Source organism: Hyla sarda, chromosome 8 (assembly GCF_029499605.1).
Source record: "Hyla sarda isolate aHylSar1 chromosome 8, aHylSar1.hap1, whole genome shotgun sequence".
Classification (NCBI taxonomy): Eukaryota; Metazoa; Chordata; class Amphibia; order Anura; family Hylidae; genus Hyla; species Hyla sarda.
The window spans coordinates 186,559,618-186,584,935 of NC_079196.1; the positions used below are offsets into that span (position 1 = coordinate 186,559,618).

General features: G+C 44.5%; 2 protein-coding genes across 3 annotated transcripts in view; one reads left to right on the forward strand and one right to left on the reverse strand.

Annotated features, from left to right (window-relative positions):
- The window catches only part of RSPH10B (radial spoke head 10 homolog B), a 40,065-nt gene extending 38,982 nt beyond the window's left edge, over positions 1–1,083 (reverse strand). Inside the window, exon 1 of one of the 2 annotated variants that reach the window (XM_056536031.1) lies at positions 942–1,083. The gene's annotated coding sequence lies outside the window, so the exon portion shown is untranslated. The remainder of the gene's footprint in view (positions 1–941) is intronic. The other variant, XM_056536032.1, reaches the window with a different exon arrangement.
- Positions 1,084–1,153: 70 nt separating this feature from the next.
- EIF2AK1 (eukaryotic translation initiation factor 2 alpha kinase 1) overlaps positions 1,154–25,318 on the forward strand; it is a 43,439-nt gene continuing 19,274 nt past the window's right edge. The window contains exons 1-8 of the mRNA XM_056536034.1: positions 1,154–1,519; positions 13,357–13,512; positions 19,851–19,987; positions 20,973–21,010; positions 21,095–21,194; positions 21,337–21,417; positions 23,678–23,777; positions 25,011–25,068. Coding sequence (XP_056392009.1) covers positions 1,414–1,519; positions 13,357–13,512; positions 19,851–19,987; positions 20,973–21,010; positions 21,095–21,194; positions 21,337–21,417; positions 23,678–23,777; positions 25,011–25,068 — 776 coding nt within the window. The 5' untranslated portion in view covers positions 1,154–1,413. The remainder of the gene's footprint in view (positions 1,520–13,356; positions 13,513–19,850; positions 19,988–20,972; positions 21,011–21,094; positions 21,195–21,336; positions 21,418–23,677; positions 23,778–25,010; positions 25,069–25,318) is intronic.

Genomic DNA, 25,318 nt, shown 5'->3' on the forward strand with positions numbered 1-25,318 from the left:
ATATGTTTACTATATACTCCTATACATATGTACTGTACTTATACATGTTTACTATTTACTCCTATACATATGTGATATATCTTCCTATACATATGTACTGTACCTATACATGTTTACTATATACTCCTATACATATGTACTGTACCTATACATGTTTACTATATACTCCTATACATGTAATTTATCTTCCTATACATATGTACTGTACATATACATGTTTACTATATACTCCTATACATATGTACTGTACTTATACATGTTTACTATATACTCCTATACATATGTGATATATTTTCCTATACATATGTACTGTACTTATACATGTTTACTATTATACTCCTATACATATGTACTGTAACTATACATATTTACTATATACTCCTATACATATGTGATATATTTTCCTATACATATGTACTGTACTTATACATGTTTACTATTATACTCCTATACATATGTGATATATTTTCCTATACATATGTACTTTACCTATACATTTTTCTATATACTCCTATACATATGTGATATATATATATATATATATATATATATATATATATATATATATTCCTATACATATGTACTGTACCTATACATGTTTACTATATATTCCTACACATGTGATATATCTTCCTATACATATGTACTGTACCTATACATGCTTACTATATACTCCTATACATATGTACTGTACCTATACATGTTTACTATATACTCCTATACATGAGATATATCTTCCTATACATATGTACTGTACCTATACATTTTTTCTATATACGCCTATACATGTGATACATATATTCCTATACATATGTACTGTACCTATACATGTTTACTATATACTCCTATACATATGTACTGTACCTATACATATTTTCTACATGTTGCTATAGTAACTACATATTATCGCGCCAGCAGCAGATGGTCACATCTATTCCTACCTCAACGTTCTAAGTATCCTCCAGGTACAGTAAGGACTCGATATTAACCTATAGATCTTCTATATACTGTATTGTATATGGTAAGACACAGAAACAAGCTAAGCGTCCCGGAAACGCTGGAGTCTCCTAGGTAACGAGTAAACACGTGACTCCTTTCAGCCTATAGCGTTGGGCGCTGCCATGTTGTGATTGGCGCGGGACGGTATAATGAGCTTGTATTGCGGTTGCAGACTGAATTAAATGACCGTGAGACCTCAGCGTGATTGTACATCAGGCCGAGGGTCTGAGCACACGGGTCATCTGTGTACATGGAGTTATGTTAGTATTGTGTCACTTCGAGAACTCTACTTCCGGTTTCAAGGTCACTCCCACTATTGGTGACAGGAGGCCGTCTGTCCCTATGTATGCGTAGTCTATGGTGATCATGGAGTCTGTAAGCATGTGCTGCCGGGGATAGCAGGGAGAAGCCCCCATGTCTGAAAGCCCGGGACCCCGCGCCACAGGTCCGGTGGTCATGAAGAAGGGCGGCGGGGACCCCGTGTTTGATTACCCGGAGGAGCCGGACCTGGAGCTGGATGGTGGGTGAAATGCCCGGGTGTGTGCGGAGACAGCTGGAGGAGACATTGCTTTATATCGGTACTTTGCAACTAGAGATGAGCGAATTTACAGTAAATTCGATTCGTCACGAACTTCTCGGCTCGGCAGTTGATGACTTTTCCTGCATAAATTAGTTCAGCTTTCAGGTGCTCCTGTGGGCTGGAAAAGGTGGATACAATCCTAGGAGACTCTTTCCTAGGAATGTATCCACCTTTTCCAGCCCACGGGAGCACCGGAAAGCTGAACTCATTTATGCAGGAAAAGTCATCAACTGCCGAGCCGAGAAGTTCGTGACGATTCAAATTTACTATAAATTCACTCATCTCTATTTTCAACCTTCGGCTCTACAGCTGTCGTAAAACTACAACTCCCATCATTCCCGGACAGCCTCAGGCTGTCCGGGAATTATGGGAGTTGTAGTTTTACGACAGCCAGAGAACAACACTGCTCTATATGGTCACAGACCAGTGTGACCGTGAGAGGAGTGGCAGCTGAGGGGCCAAAAAATAGTAATAAAAGGAGTGGGGGGGAAAAAAAAAAAAAAAAAAAAAAAAAAATATATATATATATATATATATATATATATATATATATATATATATATATAATTATTTATTAAATACTAAATATTGGTCATCAGATCGGAAACTGTAATAAAAATGCAGGCACAGGCCACCATGGCTGGCATTAAAAGCGAACACGCAATGATTTCAGCGTCACACTGCAAGTGCTAAGATATGGCTATAATATGAATAATATTAAAGGGGGACTCCAATGTTTTAAAACCTGTCCACAAGTGTTTGGTTCCGACCACTGGGACCCTCCGCTATCTCCTGAACATCTCCCAAATCTCCCTGTGCATGAAATGGGGGCGACGCACCCCCTCCATGCATTTTGTATGGGAGCGCCGAAGATGCACAAGCTACTCTGCTGTCTCCAGCGCTCCCGCAGGGAATGGGTGCAGGGGTTGGGTTGACTCTGCTTGGTGCACAGGGAGATTCAAGAGCCGTTTTGGAAAGGTCCCATTGTTTCTGTGGTTAGACACTTATCCCCTATCACGGTGTTTCCCTGTCCGGGCATGCTAGGCATTGTAGTTTTGCAACAGCTTGAGGCAACTTGATTGGTACACATTTTTAAAGTGTACCTGTCATCAACAAAAACTTATGTAATGTGGATAATACCATTATATGTATATTTGTAATATACATTGGTTAAAAAATGTGTATATTTTTGTCCTTACAACTATTGTTTGTTTGTGTGTGTGTCTCTATGAGGAGTCCAAATACAGGAAGTGAGGATGGACAAGCGGGGCTCTGCACACTGAGGCGCACGCTCCCGGCTCACACAGCAGGATGATTGACAAGCCAGGAGCCTGCACAGATCCCTCACTTCCTGTATTTGGAATCAGTATAGACACACAAGCAATAGCTACAGGGACAACATTTTTCATCTAAAAAATATACACCTTTTGTAATCCATGTATATTACAAATATACATATAATGGTATTATCTACGTTATATCAAAAGTTTTTGTTGGCGACAGGTACACTTTAAATTGCTGGAGTTCTCCTTTTAACTGCTGTAGGAAAAGGTGAGGTTCTTGGCATACCATTTCATCATATAGGGGGAGATTTATCAAAACCTGTCCAAAGGAAAAGTTGCCCATAGCAACCAATCAGATCGCTGCTTTCATTTTATTTTATTTTTATTTTTTTTTAGAGGCCTTTTCACAACTGAAAGACTCAAGCTGATCGGCAACTCAGCGACCTAGACAAGTTTTGATAGATCTCCCCCAAAGTTAATCCAGGGCTCGTGGGATCTGTCTTGGGGCCCACTTGTACAACTTCATGCTCCGTGTTTTTTATTTATTTTTTTGCATGTGTTCGTTAAAGGTGAACTCCGCCCCTAGACATCTTATCCCTATCGAAAGGATAGGGGATAAGATGTCAGATCGCGGGGGTCCCGCCGCTGGGGACCCCCGGGATCTCGGCTGCAGCACCCACTTGTTGCGATTCCGGAAACGCTGGAGGCTTCGGCTCCTGACCACGGTGACGTCACGCCCCGCCCCTCAATGCAAGTCTATGGGAGGGGGCGTCACGCGCCCTCCCATAGGCTTGCATTGAGGGGGCGGGGCGTGATGTCACACGGGGGCGGGGCGTGACGTCACTATCTCCCGTGGTCGTGAGGCATTAGGATGAGTTCCTCCAGCGCTGCCGTTAGCTGCAACAGGTGGGTGCTGCAGCCGAGACCCCGGGGGTCCCCAGCGGCGGGACCCTCGCGATCTGACATCTTATCCCCTATCCTTTTGATAGAGGATAAGATGTCTAGGGGAGGAGTACCCCTTTAAATGTAGACCTAAACCTATCTGTATTGTTTGTCATTAAATAGGCGATTAAATCATTGCATGTTAAAGTTCCCTAGTGGAACTAAAAGGAAAAAAAAGTGTATGGGGAAAAAAAGTAAGGATACATTTTGGGGATACTGCGGGAGAATTTGAAAACAGTCTGCTGCCATATGGACGCCTGGACGCACCCCATTCATTTGAATGAGCCAGATGGAATCAGCTAGTGACTCTGGGCAGCTTATTTGTTTGGACCACATCCAGTTTTGTTGCCGCACGAAAACTGCTGCAGACCATGGTTTTCCGTCCAGCCCAAAGGAGGGGGAAAAAAAAAAACAGATATGGCCGAAAAATTTACTGTCTGGAGCCACCAGCTGACTCTGTCTGGCTCATTCAAATGAATGGGGTACGGCACAGGTCCAGGGGGGATATGGCAGCGGACAGTTTTCAAATTCTCCTGCCATATCCGGCTGCCGTATCCCCAAAACGTGATGAGTGCACCCTAACTGCATAATGTAAATAAATACTGTGCTAGAACTACTGCCCCCTATACCAGTGGTCTTCAACCTGCGGACCTCCAGATGTTTCAAAACTACAACTCCCAGCATGCCCGGACAGCCATCGGCTGTCCGGGCATGCTGGGAGTTGTAGTTTTGCAACCTCTGGATGTCCGCAGGTTGAAGACCACTGCCCTATACAATTAATCATATGTGCCCCCAAAACGATGCCATCAAAAAAAATACAACTGGTCCTGCAGAAAACAATCCCTCATATGGCTACATTGACAAAATAATAAAAAGTTACAGCTCCTGGATGGTTTGGCTCAGGTGAGGAGTGATAGCAGTGGTTATTATAGTCCTCGCATTATACTGCATTGACATGTCAGTAGGGGTCTTCATGTTTGAGCAGTGGGGTCCTGAGGCTTCTTATAGCTTCATGGAGATTAAAACCTTTGAGCTATGAGATAGTAGGGAGGCCTTAGTGGCCCCTGTGATCTAGTCCTCAGTGAGGGCCCCGTTCTTGTACGTGCTTCTGTTTACATGCAGTTTGTCTATATACATATTTTACCGTCTGTCTGTTATGCCGCACTGGTGATAAGAGTACAGCAGGCTGGTGCACGGTTTGGAGTGTATGCCGGCTGATGGAATAGTAAGATATCTTGTCACATTGAGGGAAGCCACAAGATCTTCTCGCTGAGAGCCATCTGGTATATAGGACCTCCCTCTCCGGGGCGTGCAGCCGGCTGATAACCACTATCTGAAGGGCATAGCCCACTGACTGCCCTGTATAGGGATCAGCCCCTCAGCACGTACCGTATTTTGGAAGAGGGGGAAAAGTGCACACAAGGCCACCAGATATAAAGAACCCAGAATGACAGGCAGGGGCGTAGCTAGGAACCACAGGGCCCCAGTGCGAAAAATTGCCCTGGGCCCCTCAACCACCTGACGACCCGCTTCCCCAATCCCAGACGATCCCTTACTCAGCCGAACAGAGATATCAGTGGACACAGTCACTTATATAGTTGTGTATTCCCCTGACTAACAGGCAGGGCAAGACAGACAAAACATAGGCCCAGGCATTTAAGAATAAGCAGCCCATTTTTCTGCTGGGGGTCCAACTGCTGGGACCCCCACCAATCACCAATCAGCTGTTGTAAAGCTATAACTCCCATCATGTCTGGAGAGCCTCAGGCATTATAGGAGTTGTAGTTTTGCAACAGCTGGAGAGCCACGTATTGGGGTACAGCATCACCCATCATCCCTGTGGAACTTACAAGTGACTCCAGCTCTGATGGGACAGTCAGGAGAAAACACAATATCAGTGACCTGAGTGATGTCTTCTGTTTTTTCTTTTCATCTCCATCTGGTCCAGACGTCAGGACGTTTCCCAGCTCCATCTTCTCTGCAGAGTCTCACGCCCGGACATCATTGGCTCCTCATTTTGTCAGTAGATCCTCATCCTCTGTATGAAGACAATAATAATTATTCTGCTAAATACTGTGCCCCCCCCCCCCCCCCCGTCCTGTTATGGGGCTTATGAATTGTGGTTCAGGCTAGCACTGGGGGGGTGCGTTGAAGCAAGCATCGGGCCCGGTCGCCACTGATGACAGGAGCACAGTGTTCATGCTGTGGAATGTCCACCCGAAAAATTTCCACACGGGCATTCTGCAGAAAGCGGGCACCAACAGAACATGCCAGTGCTAGGACCACACGGAAATGCGCAGGTCTCCATAGACAGCAATGCATTCCTGAGCATTTTCTGCAGAGAGAATTGACAATACTTTCTAAAGAGCCTGGAATTGGAATTTCCGCAGGAGATATTTTTGCCACAGAAATTCCACTATGTGCATGGTGCAGCAGTATCGCATTGAAAGCTGCTATGGGATTCCCGAGCACAATTTTTGCCACCAGAATCCACTTGGAAATTTTGCAGTGAAGGTAGCCTTAGGGTGGGTCACACTACAGAATTCCCTCACTTCATATAACCCTCATCAGGAACTTCCATTGACATCAATGGGACATTGATTCGCTGCAGAACTTCCACATGGAAATTCCTCTTGGATCTGCCTCAAATTACTTGTACAAAAAAGAAAAAAGAGTAGAGTCAGCTCGCCATCTGGTATAGTCACATCTCAGTCCTGGAGAATGCGTAGTCCTAGTAAGGAAGCACGGAGAGGTAGAGGGCCGGTTCCCAGGTAATCAGCAATGGAAAATGTGCAAAGTCCAGCTTCCTAAAACTTCAATGCTTTATTTCGTTCATTAAAAATCAACAAAAAAGTGCATGTTAAAAGCCAAGAGAAATGCTGACGCGTTTCAGTTTGTAAAAACCTTAATCATAGCGGTATCTCTCAAGGAGAGAGAATGGTATATATATATATATATATATATATATATATATATATATATATATATATATATATATATATATATATATATATCTCTATCTATCTCTGTTCAAGAGGCAAAACCAACAAATACTGAGAGTATACGCCTATCTAGAGGCTTGTATTCATCCTTAGTAACTGACTACAGGTGTACGAACAGGTACATAGCTCTAATATGCAGACTGAGTCAATGAGACCATATAGTACAAATAATGTTACATATTTATAAAATACCCACAATAGTAAATCAATATATATATATATATATATATATATATATATATATATATATATATATATATATATATGAAAGGTCATTTCTGAAATGTAATCCTTCCTCACCAGGACTACAGATTCTCGTGTGGATAGGGGATAATATATAATTTTATTTTATTTATTTTTTTCCCACAAGACTTCTCCTTTAACCCCTTAAAGACGCAGGAAGTAAATGTACGTCCTGGTGCGGTGGTAATTAACGCACCAGGACGTACATTTATGTCCTGTACATGACCGTGAGCATCGGAGCGAAACTCGGGTCATGCGTGGCAGTTCCCGGCTGCTGATAGCAGCCAGGGACCTGCCAGTAATGGCCAACATCCCCGATCGTGTGGGTGTCTGCCATTAACCCTTCAGATGCCGTGATCAATACAGATCCCGACATCTGCGGGAGTATGGTCAGAAATGCAGGATCAGATCGCCTGCAGCACTGCCGTGGCAATCCGATCATCCATACTGGCAGATGGAGGTCTCCTCACCTGCCTCTGTCCGTCTCCCTGCATCTTTTTGTCTGGTTCTGAGATCGAGCAGACCAGAGCAGAAGATGGCTGATAATACTGATCAGTGCTATGCCCTATGCATAGTACTGAACAGTATTGGCAATCAAATGATTGCTATGAATCGTCTCTTATGGTTACTATTAAAGTGTAAAAGTGGGAAAAAAAAATAGAAAAATCCCTTCCCCCCCCCCAATAATGTAAATTGTCCCTTTTTTTCCCCAAATGTTTACCTAAAAAGAGTAAAAAAATAAAAATTGATAAACATGTTTGGTATTGCCACATGCGTAAATATCCGAATTATTAAAACATAATGTTAGTATGGTGAACGGCGTGAACATATTAAAAAAAAAAATAAAAAATAAAAAACGCAACAGTTTTGGACTTTTTTTTTTCTTTTACATTTCCCCCCCCCCAAAAGATTGATAAAAAATGTATTATGTTTTATATATGCAAATGTGGTATAAAAAATAAAGTACAGATTACGGTGCAAAAAATTAGCCCTCATACCGCCGCTTATACGGAAAAATTAATAAGTTATAGGTCAGCAAAATAGAGGGATTTTAAAGGAAATCTGTCATCAGAATCACCCGCACTAAACCTGTTACACAGGCTTGTAGTGCGGGTGATCCTGATTAAAACGCTTCTTACCTGGTTAAAAATGGTTCAGCGGTTCTTGAGATATCTATATTTTTAGTTTTCTGTTATTCCCTGGCTTGGGACTCAGTGGGAGGTGTTATCATCTGGGACTCGGCTACACGTCATTCTAGCTGGGCGGAGCTGCTGCCCGGCTCATGAATATTCATGAACTTATTCTCGTAATCTAACTCCTTTTTCTAGGTCTGGTGGGGAGGGCCGCGCATGCGCCGCGTTCCGTACACCCGGAAGCGGCGTTCTCCCCCCGGCTTCACTCGAGCTGCGGCCCAATACAAGTAAGAAGACGGGCTGCATGAGTGAAAAGCCGGGGGGAGAACGCCGCTTCCGGGTGTACGGAACGCTGCGCATGTGCGGCCCTCCCCACCAGACCTAGAAAAAGGAGTTAAGACTACGAGGATAAGGTCATGAATATTCATGAGCCGGGCAGCAGCTCCGCCCAGCTAGAATGACGTGTAGCCGAGTCCCAGATGATAACACCTCCCACTGAGTCCCAAGCCAGGGAATAACAGAAAACTAAAAATATAGATATCTCAAGAACCGCTGAACCATTTTTAACCAGGTAAGAAGCGTTTTAATCAGGATCACCCGCACTACAAGCCTGGGTAACAGGTTTAGTGCGGGTGATTCTGATGACAGATTTCCTTTAAACATACTAATTTGGTTAAAAAGTTTAAGATTTTTTTTTTTTTTTTTTTTTGCGGTACAATAATAGAAAAGTATGTAATCATGGGTATCATTTTAATCGTATTAACCCACAGAATAAAGAAAACATATATTTTACCATAATGTGTACAGCATGAAAACAAAACCTGTGATGACATTACAAAGGACAACTGGTCGCGCAAAAAACAAGCCCTCATACTAGTCTGTGGATGAAAATATAAGAGTTATCATTTATAGAAGGCGAGGAGGAGAAAACGAAAACGTAAAAATAAAATTTGTCCAAATGAGTCCTTAAGGGGTTTTAAAGGGATTATACAGGAATTGAAAATCTGAGCTATTTTCTTTCAAAAACACCACCACCCCTGTGCTCGAGTTGTGCATTGTATTACAACTTGTATTTCACTTCAATGCCACTAAGCTGCAATACTACACACAACCTGAGGACAGGTGTGGTGCTAGTTTGGAAGAAATTAGCTGTCTTTTTCTAATCCTGGATAACCCCAGTCAATACAGTCTATCTGTAAAGCAATGGTAAGTGTAGCTTAATCTCTTGGATCCCATTTATAAGAAGAATAGAGATCTCATCACCTTTTATCTCTGGACCCCTTGTCTCAGGAATGGGGAACCAAATCTTTACCACCACTCTGTTCCTACTGGAGATTCAGGTCTCTGTTTGCAAGATCGTGGAGGTTTCCAGAAGTCTGATTCCATGATCAAACACTAGTATTCTATCCTGTAGGTATGGCATAAGTCTTAATTGTGAGATACCCTCTTTAAATAAGAGATCTGTGAGTGGGGGGGGGGGGGAATAAGATGTCTGATTGTGGGAGGTCCTGCCACTGGAATCCCCCAGTAATCCGCTGCATGGAGCGAACCCTGCTCCATGCCGGATTACGACCGACCACAGCGGTCACGCCCTCTCCATATATCTCCCATAGACATTAATGGAGGGGGCATGACGTCCACGGCCGCAGGAAGCCTGGCACAGTCAACACTCTGAACATAAATGTTCAGAACGCCAGGGTGCCTGGCTGGATATCGTGGGGGTCCCAGCTGCCAGACCAGGCATCTTATCCCCTATACTTTGCATAGGGGATAAGATGTCTAGGGGCAGAGTACCCCTTTTAGATGTACCTGTCAGGAGATTTAAAAAAAAAAAAAAAAAAAAATGCTTTTTTTTTTTTCATAAGCCTTCATTCTATAAAAAGGAGATACTTTATCTACCTCTCGGCTGCAAGGTATTTGGGCAGGGCACTGCTTTCCTCTTTGCTCACTCCTGGCCTGTCTATGAGAGAGGGTGATTAAAACTAGCTCCAGCAGTGTACACAGCAAGTCAAAGAGGTTCATAGCATGATTGGAGGATGTCAGACATTGTTGGTTTTCATCCTTTTATGGCCTTATTCCTCTTGTTTATGTTGCTCTCACTGCATGCAGTTCACTGAGGAGGAGGGGGCATTCTCTTGTTTCCCCTTACATCTCATGTGGTAAGTTCCTCTGTTGCCTCTGGCAGTGGTTGTCATGGTTTGGACCTGTTGAGCTCCAGCATATTTACGGTAATTTGTCTTTCACCATCTCCCACATGATCATCACCTTCAACCAACATTTATCTAATGCAGTATTTTCCAACTAGGGTGCCTCCAGCTGTTGCAAAACCAAACTTCCAGCTTGCCTGAACAGTCAGTGGCCATAGAATTTAAAATGTTCAGCAGGTCAATTTTTGTGTGCACATGCCATGGGGGTTTTAAGTACATTAGTTTTATTTTTATTTAATTTTATATAATTTTTATTAATTTTTAATATTTCCCACACTAAAAATGTCCAGCAAATTTACATGAGCAACAGCAAGACGTAAACATGGTAATCCTGAGACCTGAAGTTCCCCATTGTTCTTGCCCTTCTGCTGCGTACCAGTCAGTGACAGTCTGCAGAGATCTGTCCGCTCTGATAAACTATGGAAACCCTCTTGTATAGGCAGTGCTAGTTGCCGTGATCTTGTTAAGTTTTTGGCAGTCGCTTCCTCTGACCTCAGATTATTCAGCGCTGGTTGGTGTGTGTAGTCTGGAGCCCTCAGCCCCATGAAAAGTCAATGGAGTCCACACCGTCCAGGTGACAAGGGCCAGGCCTTCACGTGTAAAGCAGTGTATACTTGAAAAACCTGTTCTGTATGTTAAGACAAATGAAGATCCTAACCCGCCACCTGATCTATGTGCCGTGACTGCTCAGGCATTGTGTGTATGTTACCGTAGGCGTTCATTTGTCATATCTCCCGCTATTCTCCCCTCCTTTCTTGACATCTTCTGCCTGCTGAGTCTTAAAGGAGATCTGTGGTACACATTTATTTTTTATAATCCCCTGTGCCTGGGCTGCAAAATGTAACAAAACAAACTTTAACTCCTCTTCCGATGTTCCCCCCCGTTGCGCCGTTATTGGTGTCTCGGTCCTCCAGTGCAGCTGGCTTTTTTCTGGGGACTCATACTGTGCTCAGCGTATCACCAGCCACAGCGATGTCCCGCCTCGCCACTGATAGGCTGATCGCACTGTCATGTAAGGAGCCTGGGCCCCACCTTCTCCTTGCTGCCCGGGCTCCTTGCATGAGTTCAGCCTATCACCGGCCGAGGCGGGACATCGCTGGGGCCGGCGATACGCTGAGCGCAGTATGAGTCACCTTTCCCAGAAAGCAGGAAGAAGTCAATCACTGGAGGACCGAGACACCGATAACAGCGCAACGGGGGAATGTCAGAAGGTGAAAGTTTGTTTTACTTTTTGCAGCCCGGGCACAGGGGATTATAAAAAGTGTACAACATTGTAGAGGGAGTGTAGAAAATGCGGGGGTTCTAGCTTCCAAGCGCTACTGTGATCTATGACCTGAGGAAGGTGTGAGAGCATGCCGAAACGCGTTGTCCAGTTGTTACTTTTATTCATAATAAAACAAGTTCCTGTGTACCATTGGCATCTTTGCTTAATTTCACCATCACAGTAGCACTCGGAGGCTAGAACCCCCACATTTTCTGCAGTCCCTCTACAATAGTCTCTTCCGTACCCCGTTTGGGGCGACAGACAAGGGGGCTCCGAGCAGAAAGCTGAAACATCCCACCACTTACCGATAACCCCTTTGGAGCTGTGCTATATCCTACGTACAGCTCCCAGAGGTCAGTACCATCACACAGGTTTGGTGGTGGGCATCCTTCCTTCGCTTTCTTTATTCTTCATCCAAGTACCCAACCTACTACGCCAGAGAGCGCCCCGTATTTCTTTTTTTTTTCTCTTCTACATTTCTAAAAAAATGTGTACCGCAGATCTCCTTTTAACAGCAGTGTGAAAGGGGCCTAAGACAGGCCATGGATGTGAGTGATAGAAAATCCCAGCACTCACCTTGCAGGGTGCACTAACTGTATTAAATCAACAAAGAAACTTGTTCTGCACTGCGGTCTTTTCAGGAGATCTGGCTCGGGGGCTCGGGCAGGTATTGCAGGTAAATAATGGCTTTGCTCTGGCTAAAGGTAGTATTCATGAAACAATGGACCCAGAAGAAGAAAGAAAGTCGGCCAATCACCAGAGTCCGTCTTCAAGCTTTATTCCAGCAAGTAATACTCAGATAATAAGTGGGGGAGAGTATGGCTGAAAGAAGCACTTGCTAAGTGTGAAACGGATCTGTACAACAACCTCCCCGCTTTCATCCCTCTCCCCCACTTGTTATGTGAGTATTACTTGCTGGAATAAAGCTTGAAGACGGACTATGGTGAGTGGCCGGCTTTCTTTCTTTCTTCTGGTTACATTGCAATAACTGTAGTGTTTATTCACATCATGATACAGGCAGGACTGAGGAAGGCCTGCTGTGCAAAAACCCGTCCTCTTTGTAACTGTACCATGATGGGAACGAACACTCCCGTTATTGCATCCTACTTGGTGAGTGCTGGAATCTTCTTACTATCACTCACATCTATAGCCTGTGTCTTATTCAATGAACAGTGCACCACCGCCATCAGTTTTTCTGACACTTCCTGACCATGTATGCAAGTGATACTGTTTCTTGAAGAGTGAAGAATTCCATACAATGACTATAGGGCAGTGTTTCCCAACCTGCGGCTTTCCAGCTGTTGCAAAAATACAGCCGAAGGCTGTCGGGGCATGATGGGAGTTGTATTTTTGCAACAGTTGTAGAGCCACAGGTTGAAAAACTCTGCTGTAGGGTTTCTGTTTCTGAATAGTTGCCCGCTAGGCCAATTGACGCTATATTCCATGGAGTATATTTGCACAGTGAATCCAAGTTTAGTGAAAATCGTTGTAAAAAAACCAAGCCTGCAACCTATTGTAGGCCACTGTAGTTGGAGATGACTGACTTCTGGACCTGGGTCCAGATCTGACTACACATCATAACGGAGTCTTTAGGTTCTTCCCATACTGATGGGTCTATTGACTTCCTATGAGATAGGGAATGAGCATGTGAGCCACAACATATTTCATATAACTTAGATTTTTTTTATTTTTTAAATCTACAGAATCTGACTCACCGCCGGACCTCCAAATGGTCAAAGGCCAACGGCGACTTCCAAATGTGACCACCGTCCCCAACCAGCTGCTGCTCGTGTCTTTGGTGGAACATTTGTGTTATGTCCATGAACAGAACCCTCACCGCTCCAGACACCTTTTTAGATGTAAGTTTATTTTTTTTATTTTTTTTTTGTGTATCCTGTTTTCCTCTTAGTAGAGGACAGGACAGAAGTAAAGTGTGTTTTCAGTAGAAATAAGTTTGTCCTGAAGTTTGCTTCACCTCCATTGTTGTCGGCACTGCTCGGGGGCCCATGTGACCTGCAGAGCAAAGTACAGCAATGTGCTCAGCCTGGGAAAGGAACATTCTGCATGCATTTGACAAAGTCCAGTCTTCATAGTGTTGGCTGCTGTTTTCGGTGCCGTAAAGCTGAATTGCTCAACGTCCGCACATAAAATAACTTTCCATCTCTTGTTATTTCCTAGGGTTACATCATAGTTACATAGTTAGTACGGTCGAAAAAAGACATATGTCCATCAAGTTCAACCAGGGAATTAAGGGGTAGGGGTGTGGCGCGATATTGGAAGGGATGAGATTTTATATTTCTTCATAAGCATTAATCTTATTTTGTTCCAGGAATGTATCTAACCCTGTTTTAAAGCTGTTCATTGTTCCTGCTGTGACCAGTTCCTGAGGTAGACCGTTCCATAAATTCACAGTCCTCACGGTAAAGAAGGCGTGTCGCCCCTTGAGACTAAACTTTTTCTTCTCCAGACGGAGGGAGTGCCCCCTCGTCCTTTGGGGGGGTTTAACCTGGAACAGTTTTTTCTCCATATTTTTTGTATGGGCCATTAATATACTTATATACGTTTATCATATCCCCCCTTAAACGTCTCTTCTCAAGACTAAACAATTGTAACTCCTTTAATCGCTCCTCATAGCTAAGATGTTCCATGCCCCATATTAGTTTAGTCGCGCGTCTCTGCACCCTTTCCAACTCCGCAGTGTCCCTTTTATGGACAGGTGCCCAAAACTGAACAGCATATTCCAGGTAAGGCCGTAAGAAATGATTTATAAAGGGGGAGTATTATGTCCCTGTCCCTTGAGTCCATGCCTCTTTTGATACATGACAATATCCTGCTGGCTTTGGAAGCAGCAGCCTGACATTGCATGCTATTCTGTAGTCTGTGATCTACAAGTACACCCAGATCCTTCTCTACCAGTGACTCTGCCAGTTTAATCCCCCCTAAGACATAAGATGCATGCAGGTTATTAGTACCCAGATGCATAACTTTACATTTATCCACATTGAACCTCATTTGCCAAGTGGATGCCCAGACACTTAGTCTATCCAAGTCATCTTGTAACTTATGCACATCCTCTATAGACTGTACTGTGCTACAAAGCTTGGTGTCATCTAACAATGTGCAGGCCCCAGCATGGCAAGGCTCTTGAGAAATCTATTTGTCTTCGCTCAACTTTCCGAAAATAACGGACGACCAACAGACCCCATTGGATCCATCAAGATCCAGTGGTGCTCAGATTTAGGTTCTATTTGGCACAAAAATAACTGTACGGACCCTGAACGGCACAGAGCTCAGCAGTGATATGAATTTAACTTTAAAGGGGCACTCCGGGGAACTAAACCCATAGCCCTTCCTCCCCCTCTCACCAACCTATGTGTTTGTCTAAATATCATTAATTAGCGATATAGAGCAGTTTCCCTCTTTCAGCTGTCACTTACATGCAGGGAGTGAGGGAAAGACGTCATTATCTGATCCTGCTCGTCTCTTTAGCCCCCACCTTCCTGGAAGACAAAAGCTATGTGATTTCTGGCCAGGAGAATAACAGCCCAGTCTCCTCAGCACACAACACTGCTCTTTTCCTGCTGTAGATCTAATCACTGACTGCTGTCATTCAGCGAACATCATGATTTATTGCTGGGGGGGAGGCTATTTGAAAGAAAATACATGTAGTGTGTGCTGCTGACAAAACAGCATGCACACAGATAGTAAAAGGAATTGGCTGTCAGCCATTACACAGAGCTGCACTGACTTCTGGGAGTTGTAGTCTGGGTTGCAAGCAAGGAAAGAATATTTAAGAGCCAACAGGGGCCACAAGAGCTGGCAAAATCACATGGACAAAGTACAGGTGTTGTGGTGGCTCTGGTGCATTTTTTTTTTTCTTCCCCGGAGCACCCCTCTAATTGTTGGTCATGCATGAGTTAACGGAGGTGTCTCAGAATTAAACGTACCTGTCAGATATCCTACAAAAAAAATAAAAATGTAAATACCTAATCCTTACCATGTACATGTACGTACTATTAAAATAATTGAGGCAAAGTGTAACTCTCATAGAGCAAGACCCAGAGCCCTTAAATTCTACAGCTCTGGGTCTCACGCTGTTTCCTGAAAGACCTAAGGGAGGCTCTGTCTCACAGTGCATAATAACATTAGCTGGTGCCTGGGGAAACCTCAGAAAGAGGTAATTTTTAAATAGTCATGTGTACACAGATTAGGCTGCTTTCACACTAAGAGCATTAATCCGTTATTAAACGTCCGTTTTCTGTGTGAAAACGGATGAAATAACTGGTGCTAACGGATGAATAAATATTCATCCCGTTAAGACCTGTTATAACATCCCTCATGTATGGCCGTAACACCTCTGCCTACAGACTCCCACAGCCGGGACTACTACTACTACTACCATCATGGAACAGACTTCTTTCCATAATGGGAGTAGTAATTCCCTGGCTGGGAGTCTGCAGAAAGCTGGGGAGGCTACATTAGTGTTTGTACTACTATTCCCATCATGGAACAGAGTCTGTTCCATGATGGGGGTTGTAGTACAGGGGCTGAGGGATTGATTGCACCGGGTCCCACTTCTGAGACCCAATGCGATCAGAAGTTTTTAAGCAGGGGAGCGGGTGGCATGGTCCGCAACCCTGCGATGTATGGTGTGTTTTAACTTTTATTTTTTAATCCCCCGCGGGGAGCCCTGAATTGCTGGTACTGAGGAGCCAATCGGGGCTCTCAGAGCATTGTGAACATTGTGAATAGCAGGGGGGCCATATGTATATTAAAAGCGCTGTGGGGGGCAAGATATATAGCACTGCAGGGGGTGGGGCAGACATATAGCCTATATATCTAGCCCCCCAGCGCATTTATAATATGCCCCTGCAGCGTATTTATATGTATATACCCACCGCTGGCGCATAAATATATATCCCCCTGCCGGCGCATTCATATATATATATATATATATATATATATATATATATATATATATATCTCTGATCTCGGATCTCTGTACATACACACACCCCTGCCGGCGCATGTATAATCTGCCCGCGCAGCCATCTATATACATATATCATAGCAGTGCTATATGTGAAAAGGATTCTAGCAGCAGTGTTGGCCGGCCCGAGGCTGCTAATAGAAATACTTTTCAATCATAGCGCAGCGGCGGCATATTTATATTAGAAGCGCTGTGGGGGGCAGATAACGCTATGTCTGCCCCCCACAGCACATCTATATACATATACCCCTTCAGCACTATGAATGAAAAGTATTTCTAGCAGACATCTGCCAGCACTATGCACTGCTAATAGAAATACTTTTCATTCACAGTGATGAAGGGGTATATGTATATAGATGTGCTGTGGGGGGCAGACATAGCGTTATCTGCCCCCCACAGCGCTTCTAATATAAATATGCCGCCGCTGCACTATGAATGAAAAGTATTTCTAGCAGACATCTGCCAGCACTATGCGCTGCTAATAGAAATACTTTTCATTCACAGTGCTGAAGGGGTATATGTATATAGATGCGCGGGGGGGGGGGGGGGGGTTGTGCAGACACATAGCGCTATCTGCCCCTTACAGAGCTTCTATATACATATGCTGGCGTTGCGCTTTGAATGAAAAGTATTTCATGAATGAAAAGTATCAGCAGCATCGGGCCGGCTGACACTGCTGCTAGAATGCTTTTCACATATAGCGCTGCAATTACATATGTATATAGATGACTGTGCTGCGGGGGGCACATTATACTTGCACTGCGGGGGTATTTATATATTAATGCGCTGGTAGGGGGTATATATAAATGTGCTGCAGGGGGCTAGATATATAGGCTATATGTCTGCCCCCCCCCCCCCCCGCAGCGCTATATATCTTGCCCCCCACAGCGCTTTTAATATGCATATGGCCCCCTGCGACTCACAATGTTCATTTTTAAATCTCCTGCTGGGAGTCCAGATTGGCTCCTCAGTACCGGCCATTCAGGGCTCCCCGCGGGGGATTCGAAAATGAAAGTTAAAACACACCATACATTGCAGGGTTGCGGAGCTTGCCACCCGCTCCCCTGCTTAATAACTTCGGATCGCATGGGGTCTCAGAAGTGAAACCCGATGCGATCAATCCCTCAGCCCCTGTACTACAACCCCCATCATGGAACAGACTGTTTCATGATGGGGGTAGTAGTACAAACACTAATGTAGCCTCTCCAGCTGTCTGCACACTCCTGCAGCCAGGGAATTGCTACTCCCATCATGGAAAGAAGTCTGTTCCATGATGGGAGTAGTAGTCAGCATTGCAGAAGTCTGATGTAACCTCTTCTGAGCATGCTCAGAAGTAATAACTGATATTATAAACTGCGTGCAAACAGATGACATGAAGGCTCATCCGTCAGCCATAGACTTCAAAGTTAAAGGAGAACTCCAGAACATAAAAATTGTCCCCCATAGTGCCGGCAGTAAAAAAAAATAAAGATGTACATACTTTCCTCCGGTAACCGGCTCCGGTCTCCGCCGCGATCCTCTTCCTTGTTGCCGATGGTCGGATGAATCCTACTGTGCTCAGCAATGTGACGTTTTCGGCCCCGGCCGCAGGTGCCGGTGTAGTGAAGAATTTTGTGTCCTTAAGCGTTTTCACACTGCCGCTCAGCCTGTCGCCGGCCGAGTCGGACTTCGCTGCGGCTGGTGGTTGGCTGCGCGCAGTATTATTCATCCGACCACCGACAACCAGGAAGTGGATCGTGGCGGAGGCCGGAGCCGGTTACCGAAGGCCCCGGGGGAGCGGAGGAAGGTATGTACATCTTTATTTATTTTTTTTTACTGCTGGCAGTATGGGGGACAATTTTTATATCCCGGCGTTCTCCTTTAAAAATAACGGCCACTAATTTTCTTGTTTCTTGTGAGGGGCGAAAAATTAGTGCTTGTGCCGTTATTTCTCCTGTCACAACTAACGTCCGTTATTCATGAAGGACTATAACGGTTCATAACGGGTAATAAAAAAAACCCATAGACTTGAATGGGATTGTTTAATGGCCGTTTAACATGGGTTTTCTGACGGACGTTTGTAACGGATGAATTTTTATAGTGTGAAAGCAGCCTTACAATTGTGCTATCGGTTGCATGATGATATGAAAATAAATAAATCCATAAAGTGTCCCTGTCATTTGAATAAACTTTTGACATGTTGCCAGACATATTAAAAGTTTAAATCGCGTTGGATCTTGCTCCATAAACCTGCTGGGCGAAGTGTGCTACTGACTCCCCATTGGTCAGTTAAACCTGACTCACTCCCCATAGACTATAATGGATTGAATTATTCAGATTTCCCAGCTGGTGAGGCAGTGGAGTGGACTTCACTTATAACTTCACTTATCTTAGGACTGAGACCCAGTATGATCTAAACGTTTGACATGTCTGGGCAACATGTCAAAATTTCTTAAAAAGATTTGTAAATTACTTCTATTAAAAAAATCATTAATCCTTCCCGTACTTATTAGCTGCTGAATACTACAGAGGAAATTCTTTGCTTTTTGGAACACAGTGCTCTCTGCTGACATCTCTGTCCATTTTAGGAACTGTCCAGAGCAGCATATGTTTGCTATGAGGATTTTCTCCTACTCTAGACAGTTCTTAAAATGGACAGATGTCAGCAGAGAGCACTGTGCTCGTGATTCAGCAGAGAGTTCTGTGTTCTAAAAAGAAAACAATTTCCTCTGTAGTATTCAGCAGCTAATAAGTACAGGAAGGTTTAAGATTTTTTAATAGAAGTAATTTACAAATCTGTTTAACTTTCTGGCACCAGTTGATAAAAAAAAAAAAAAAAAAAAAAAAAAAAAAAAAAAAGTTTTCCTCTGTAGTATCCCTTTAACAGCATTTCAGGACTGTCAGGCTATGAAAAGGATTAGACCCTCATTTGCCCCCATGGCTGTACAGCATAGTAGCCTACGCACAGAGCTTTACTGCTCACATATAGAATGAAAAAATAGTTTTGAGGGGAAAAAAATATTGCCAAGCCTGATATTACAACTCTGCTCCATTAACTACAATAATGCTAAACCAAAATACCAGACACGGCCCATGTTGCCGTACTTTGGCAGCATCAGTGCAAGGAACTGCAGCGTCGGAAGATAGGTCCTCTGTTTTATAAGGCTGAATAACCCCTTTAAGTGACTGTGTCCATCCCTGAGGTGACTGGTGTTTCTCTCCTCCCAGTGCTCTGTCAGACCTTCACCAGGATGGGCCTCCTGACACCATTTGCCTTCAGTGATGAGTTCAGCACCGTGAGGCTCCAGCACAGCACCGCTATCACAGAGCTGCTGAAGGCAGCTAAACGCCACATGTACAAGGAGGTACGGTCTATGAAAGTAAGATGCAGGTTCACTTTTATCCTATGAAAAAATAATGCTTCATTGGGAACAAGGCATGCTGGGAATTAGTGCTGTGCGGTAAACCGGTTCATACTGATCACCGAAATTTTTGTGCTGCACGATAAGATTTTTTTTCCATACCGCAATACCGGTTGGGCCCCACCCCCTCGGGAATGAATTATCAACCCAGCACTGCGCTGTCCCCACATCGGGGAACTAATCATATGTGACCTGCGAGCGCTGTTCTGGCCCCCCCCCCCCCCCAATTAACTATCAGCCCAGCGTTGCGCTGTACTACTCGCGTCACCTGCAAGCGCTCCCCTCCTCATCCTCCTGTTTGTTGTGGGCCGCAGGCGCTGGAACTCTATACTGTACACTGTATCCCTATGCCCGGGCTGCAAAAGATAAACAAAATAAAACTTTAACGCACCTTCCTACGTTGGTCCGGACCTGCTTCCTGGGGACTGGAACGTCTGAGAGCTGTCTGCCTATCACCAGCCGCAGCGATGTGGAACATCGCTGCGGCCGGTGATAGGCCGACGGCTCTCCGACGTTCCCGTCCCCAGGAAGAGCGTGAGGCCGACGTAGGAAGGTGCGTTAAAGTTTATTTTATCTTTTGCAGCCCGGGGCATAGGGATACTGTATACAGTATAGAGTTCCAGCGCCGGCGGCCCACAACAAACAGGAGGACGAGGAGGGCAGCGCTTGCGGGTGACATGTGAGTATTTACCTCGATGGGGGCAGCGCTGGGCCGATAATTAATTTGGGAGGGGGGGGAGAAGCAGAACAGCACTTGCGGGTCACATGATTTGGGGGGAGAAATACCATTATATTCCGTGGAACCGCCATAAGTTACAAAAATACAGTGATACACATATTTGGTCTTACGGCCCTGCTCTACTGGGAATTGATTCTCTAAAAATCTGATTATTTTCTGGATAACCCTTTCTTATTGTCATTTACACAGGAAATAGCCAATGGTGACTTGAACCTCCATTTAAACAGGTTGGTTATAGTAATATGGTATATTATGTGCAGGATAATATTATCACTATCAATACATACTAACAAATACAGTTCTCTTCTCAGAGCGAAGGATGTGCTCGCTGAGGCTCAGACATCACGATACCTCAATGAATTTGAAGAAATTGCTCAGCTTGGAAAAGGAGGCTATGGGAAAGTGTATAAGGTATCAAACCGGATCTTATAAGACAGCTAGAAAGAGGGCAAAAAAGGGCAATGAAATACAGTCAAGTATACAATGATTTGGCTTAGTCTTTATTAGAATTCATCCATGGATTGTGCAGTTATATTGTTGTTATATTTTGTAGGTGAGAAACAAATTAGATGGTCAGTTCTATGCCATTAAAAAAATTCTCATTAAGAAGGTGTCCAGGAAAGACTGTAAGAAGGTACGTACTCCCTACATACAGGGCTGGTGGTTTTTATAGACTTCTGTCTGTACTACTACTGTAAGGAAACTATACTATTGGAGCTGCAGTAGGGCAGTGCTGTTGTGACTTGTTTTCAACAGTTTTGAGCCTCACTTGACAAGGGGGTGAGACTTAGGGAAGGGTTGTGGCTTCATCAGAGAATGGGGTCATGGCTTGTATCTGCACCAGAATTGTGACGGTAATGTTTTGGAGTAAAGTAAGCCAGCTAATAGTTGGTCTAAACTTAGAGTAGACAGTCCAAGGAGGCAACAGGTTTAAAGGGGTACTCCACTGCTCAGCATTGGAACGAACTGTTCCAAACGCTGGAGCTGGAGCTGGCGCCGGGAGCTCATGACCTCATAGCCCTGCCCCCTCAACGAAAGTCTATGGGAGGGGGCGTGACAGCCATCATGAGGGGGCTATGACGTCACGAGCTCACGGCGCCGGCTTCAGCATTCGGAACCGTTTGTTCCAACGCTGAGCAGTGGAGTACCCCTTAAACAACCACATAATACACTGATAAATGGTGTTTTTTCTGTCCTTTCTATGTTTGCACTGTCATAAGTAAATCTGCCCCTTCTGTCTTTTAATATGTAACAGATCTCCTTTAACCCTTTAAATAAGACATGAGCTATTCTTTTAACGTAACTCTGGAAGCCTTTACATACACTGCTCAAAAAAATAAAGGGAACACTAAGATAACATCCTAAATCTGAATGAATGAAATAATCGTATGAAATACTTTCGTGTTTACATAGTTGAATGTGCTGACAACATAATCACACAACAATTATCAATGGAAATCAAATTTATGAACCCATGGAGGTCTGGATATGGAGTCACACTCAAAATCAAGGCGGAAAACCACACTACAGGCTGTTCCAACTTTATGTAATGTCCTTAAAACAAGTCAAAATGAGGCTCAGTAGTGTGTGTGGCCTCCACGTGCCGGTATGACCTCCCTACAATGCCTGGGCATGCTCCTGATGAGGTGGCGGATGGTATTCTGAAGGATGTCCTCCCAGACCTGGACTAAAGTATCTGCCAATTCCTGGACAATCTGTGATGCAACCAGCAGATGGTCTCCTAAGGGCTCTGGGGATCTCATCTCGGTACCTAATGGCAGTCAGGCTACCTCTGGCAAGCACATGGAGGGCTGTGTGGCCTACCCCCCAAAGAAATGCCACCCCACACCATTACTGACCCACCGTCAAACCAGTCATGCTGGAGGATGTTGCAGGCAGCAGAACGTTCTCCACGGCATCTCCAGACTCTGTCACGTCTGTCACATGTACTCAGTGTGAACCTGCTTTCATCTATGAAGAGCACAGGGCGCCAGTGGCGTTTTTCCAATCTTGGTGTTCTCTGGCAAATGCCAAACGTCCTGCACGGTGTTGGGCTGTAAGCACAACCCCCACCTGTGGATGCTGGGCCCTCATACCACCCTCATGGAGTCTGTTTCTGACAGTGGACACATGCACATTTGTGGCCTGCTGAAGGTCATTTTGCAGGGCTCTGGCAGTGCTCCTCCTGCTCCTCCTTGCATAAAGGCGGAGGTTGCAGTCGTCCTGCTGGGTTTTTGCCCTCCTGCGGCCTCCTCCACATCTCCTGATGTACTAGCCTGTCTCCTGGTAGTGCCTCCATTCTCTGGACACTATGCTGATAGACACAGCAAACCTTCTTGCCACAGCTCGCATTGATCTGCCATCCTGGATGAGCTGCACTACCTGAGTCACTTGTATCGGTTGTAGACTCCGTCTCATGCTACCACTAGAGTGAAAGCACCGCCAGCATTCAAAAGTGACCAAAACATCAGCCAGGAAGCATAGGAACTGAGAAGTGGTCTGTGGTCACCACCTGCAGAATCACTCCTTTATGGGGGGTGTCTTGCTAATTGCCTATAATTTTCACCTGTTGTCTGTTCCATTTGCACAACAACATGTGAAGTTGATTGTCAATCAGTGTTGCTTCCTGAGTGGACAGTGTGATTTCACAGAAGTGTCATTGACTTGGAGTTACATTGTGTTAAGTGTTCCCTTTATAGTCTGTAGGGACATGGTGCATGTGGAGCGCACTCATATAGTGCATGACATATAAGCGCAAGAAGACACGTAAATGTTTTTGAATGTTCTCTGTCTATGTAGTATGTACTGTGTTCCATAGATACTGTACTATGTAAATGTTAACATGTTTTTCTAATGGTAATATGTAAATGCTGAGTTGACCCTTTCATTACCAGGTACTTCGTGAAGTGAAGGTGTTGGCCGGATTACATCATCCTAATATTGTTGGTTATAATACAGCGTGGATGGAACATGTTCAGCCTCCAAATTCAAAATGTATGTCACATGGTCTTGTGTACACTGGGCGTAGATATAGTGTGATTTAGAATGCACATGTAGAGAAGGAAGATAACAGATAACGCACTCACCGATCCAGGGAACATGAACAGCTTTTTTTTTTTTTTGCTTTTTTCCTTGTTTGCATACTTTTTCCATAGTGTGATTTAGATTTGATAAGATTCTAGCTCATCTTTACAGTGCAGATAAAGACTCCTGGCTTCAAGAGTAGAAATATTGATCCCTTTACTGCTCCTGTTGTGACCCTTCCCTTGTTGCAGCTGTTATATGTTGAGGGGCAGTACAGAGACCTAAGAAATGTCTGAACTTTATTAGAGTGGGTGAATTACTGACCTGCTTAGAATGGGTTTACAGACCTGTATGCCTCCTTATAGAGCTGTATACAATGTTATGCTTCCTAAAAAGAAATGCCAAACTGCGTCTGACAGTACAGTGACCCCCCCGACCTACGATGGCCCCGACATACCACCATTTAAACATACGATGGCCTCTCAGAGGCCATCGCATGTTGAAGGCAGCATCAATATGCGATGCTTTTGTATTTTGGGGCCATCACATAAACAGCTATCCGGCAGCGCAGACTGCTTCAGCTGCCACCGCATAGCCGTTTACGGTGCCCCATGTGGTCCGCTGACTATCACTTACCTGTCCTCGGGGCTCTGGAGCGTCCTCTTTGGGATCCCCTGCATTGTCGGCGCTCTCCATCATCGTCATCACGTCGCTGCACACGCCGTCCCGTCATCCAATAGGTGCGGCATGTGTAGCGACGTGATGGCAGCGACGTGAGAGCGAGGATGCCGGGGAAGCAGAGGCCTTGCCGGAGCGTCGGGGACACCACGGGGACGCGGCAACAGCGATGGAAGGCGACATCCAGGGCAGCGTTGATGGTGCGGAGCGGCGGGGACACGTGCGTGTAACCTCCAATACCAGTGGTCTACAACCTGCGGACCTCCAGATGTTGCAAAACTACAACTCACAGCATGCCCGGACAGCCGTTGGCTGTCCGGGCATGCTGGGTGTTCACTGTCCTATACTTTACATTGCACGGATCCCTCAACATACGATAGTTTCAACAAACGGTCCATTTGGAACGGATTACCATCGTATGGTGAGGGACCACTGTGACTGTACATGGGTCCATTTTCAATTAAATTATGCAGTGATTTTTCCCATATTCTAAAATTGCTTACTCATTTTAGGCTTTGTTTTTAGGTAAACCGATTCCCTCCTTACAAGCTATTAAAGGGTCCACCAATCACAAATCTGAGGAGTAAGTATTGGCCCATTTGATTGCGTGCTACATAACTTGGGGTACATTCACACAGACCTTCCCTCTTTTGGCAATTTTTCAATTTTGCACTTTTGTTTTTTCCTCCTCACCTTCTAAAAATCTAAACACTTTCAATTTTCCACCTAAAAATCCATATGAGGGTTTGTTATATGTGCCAACAATTTTACTTTGTAATACCATTAATAATTTCACCACAAAATCTACGGTGGGACAAAATTGAGGAGAATAA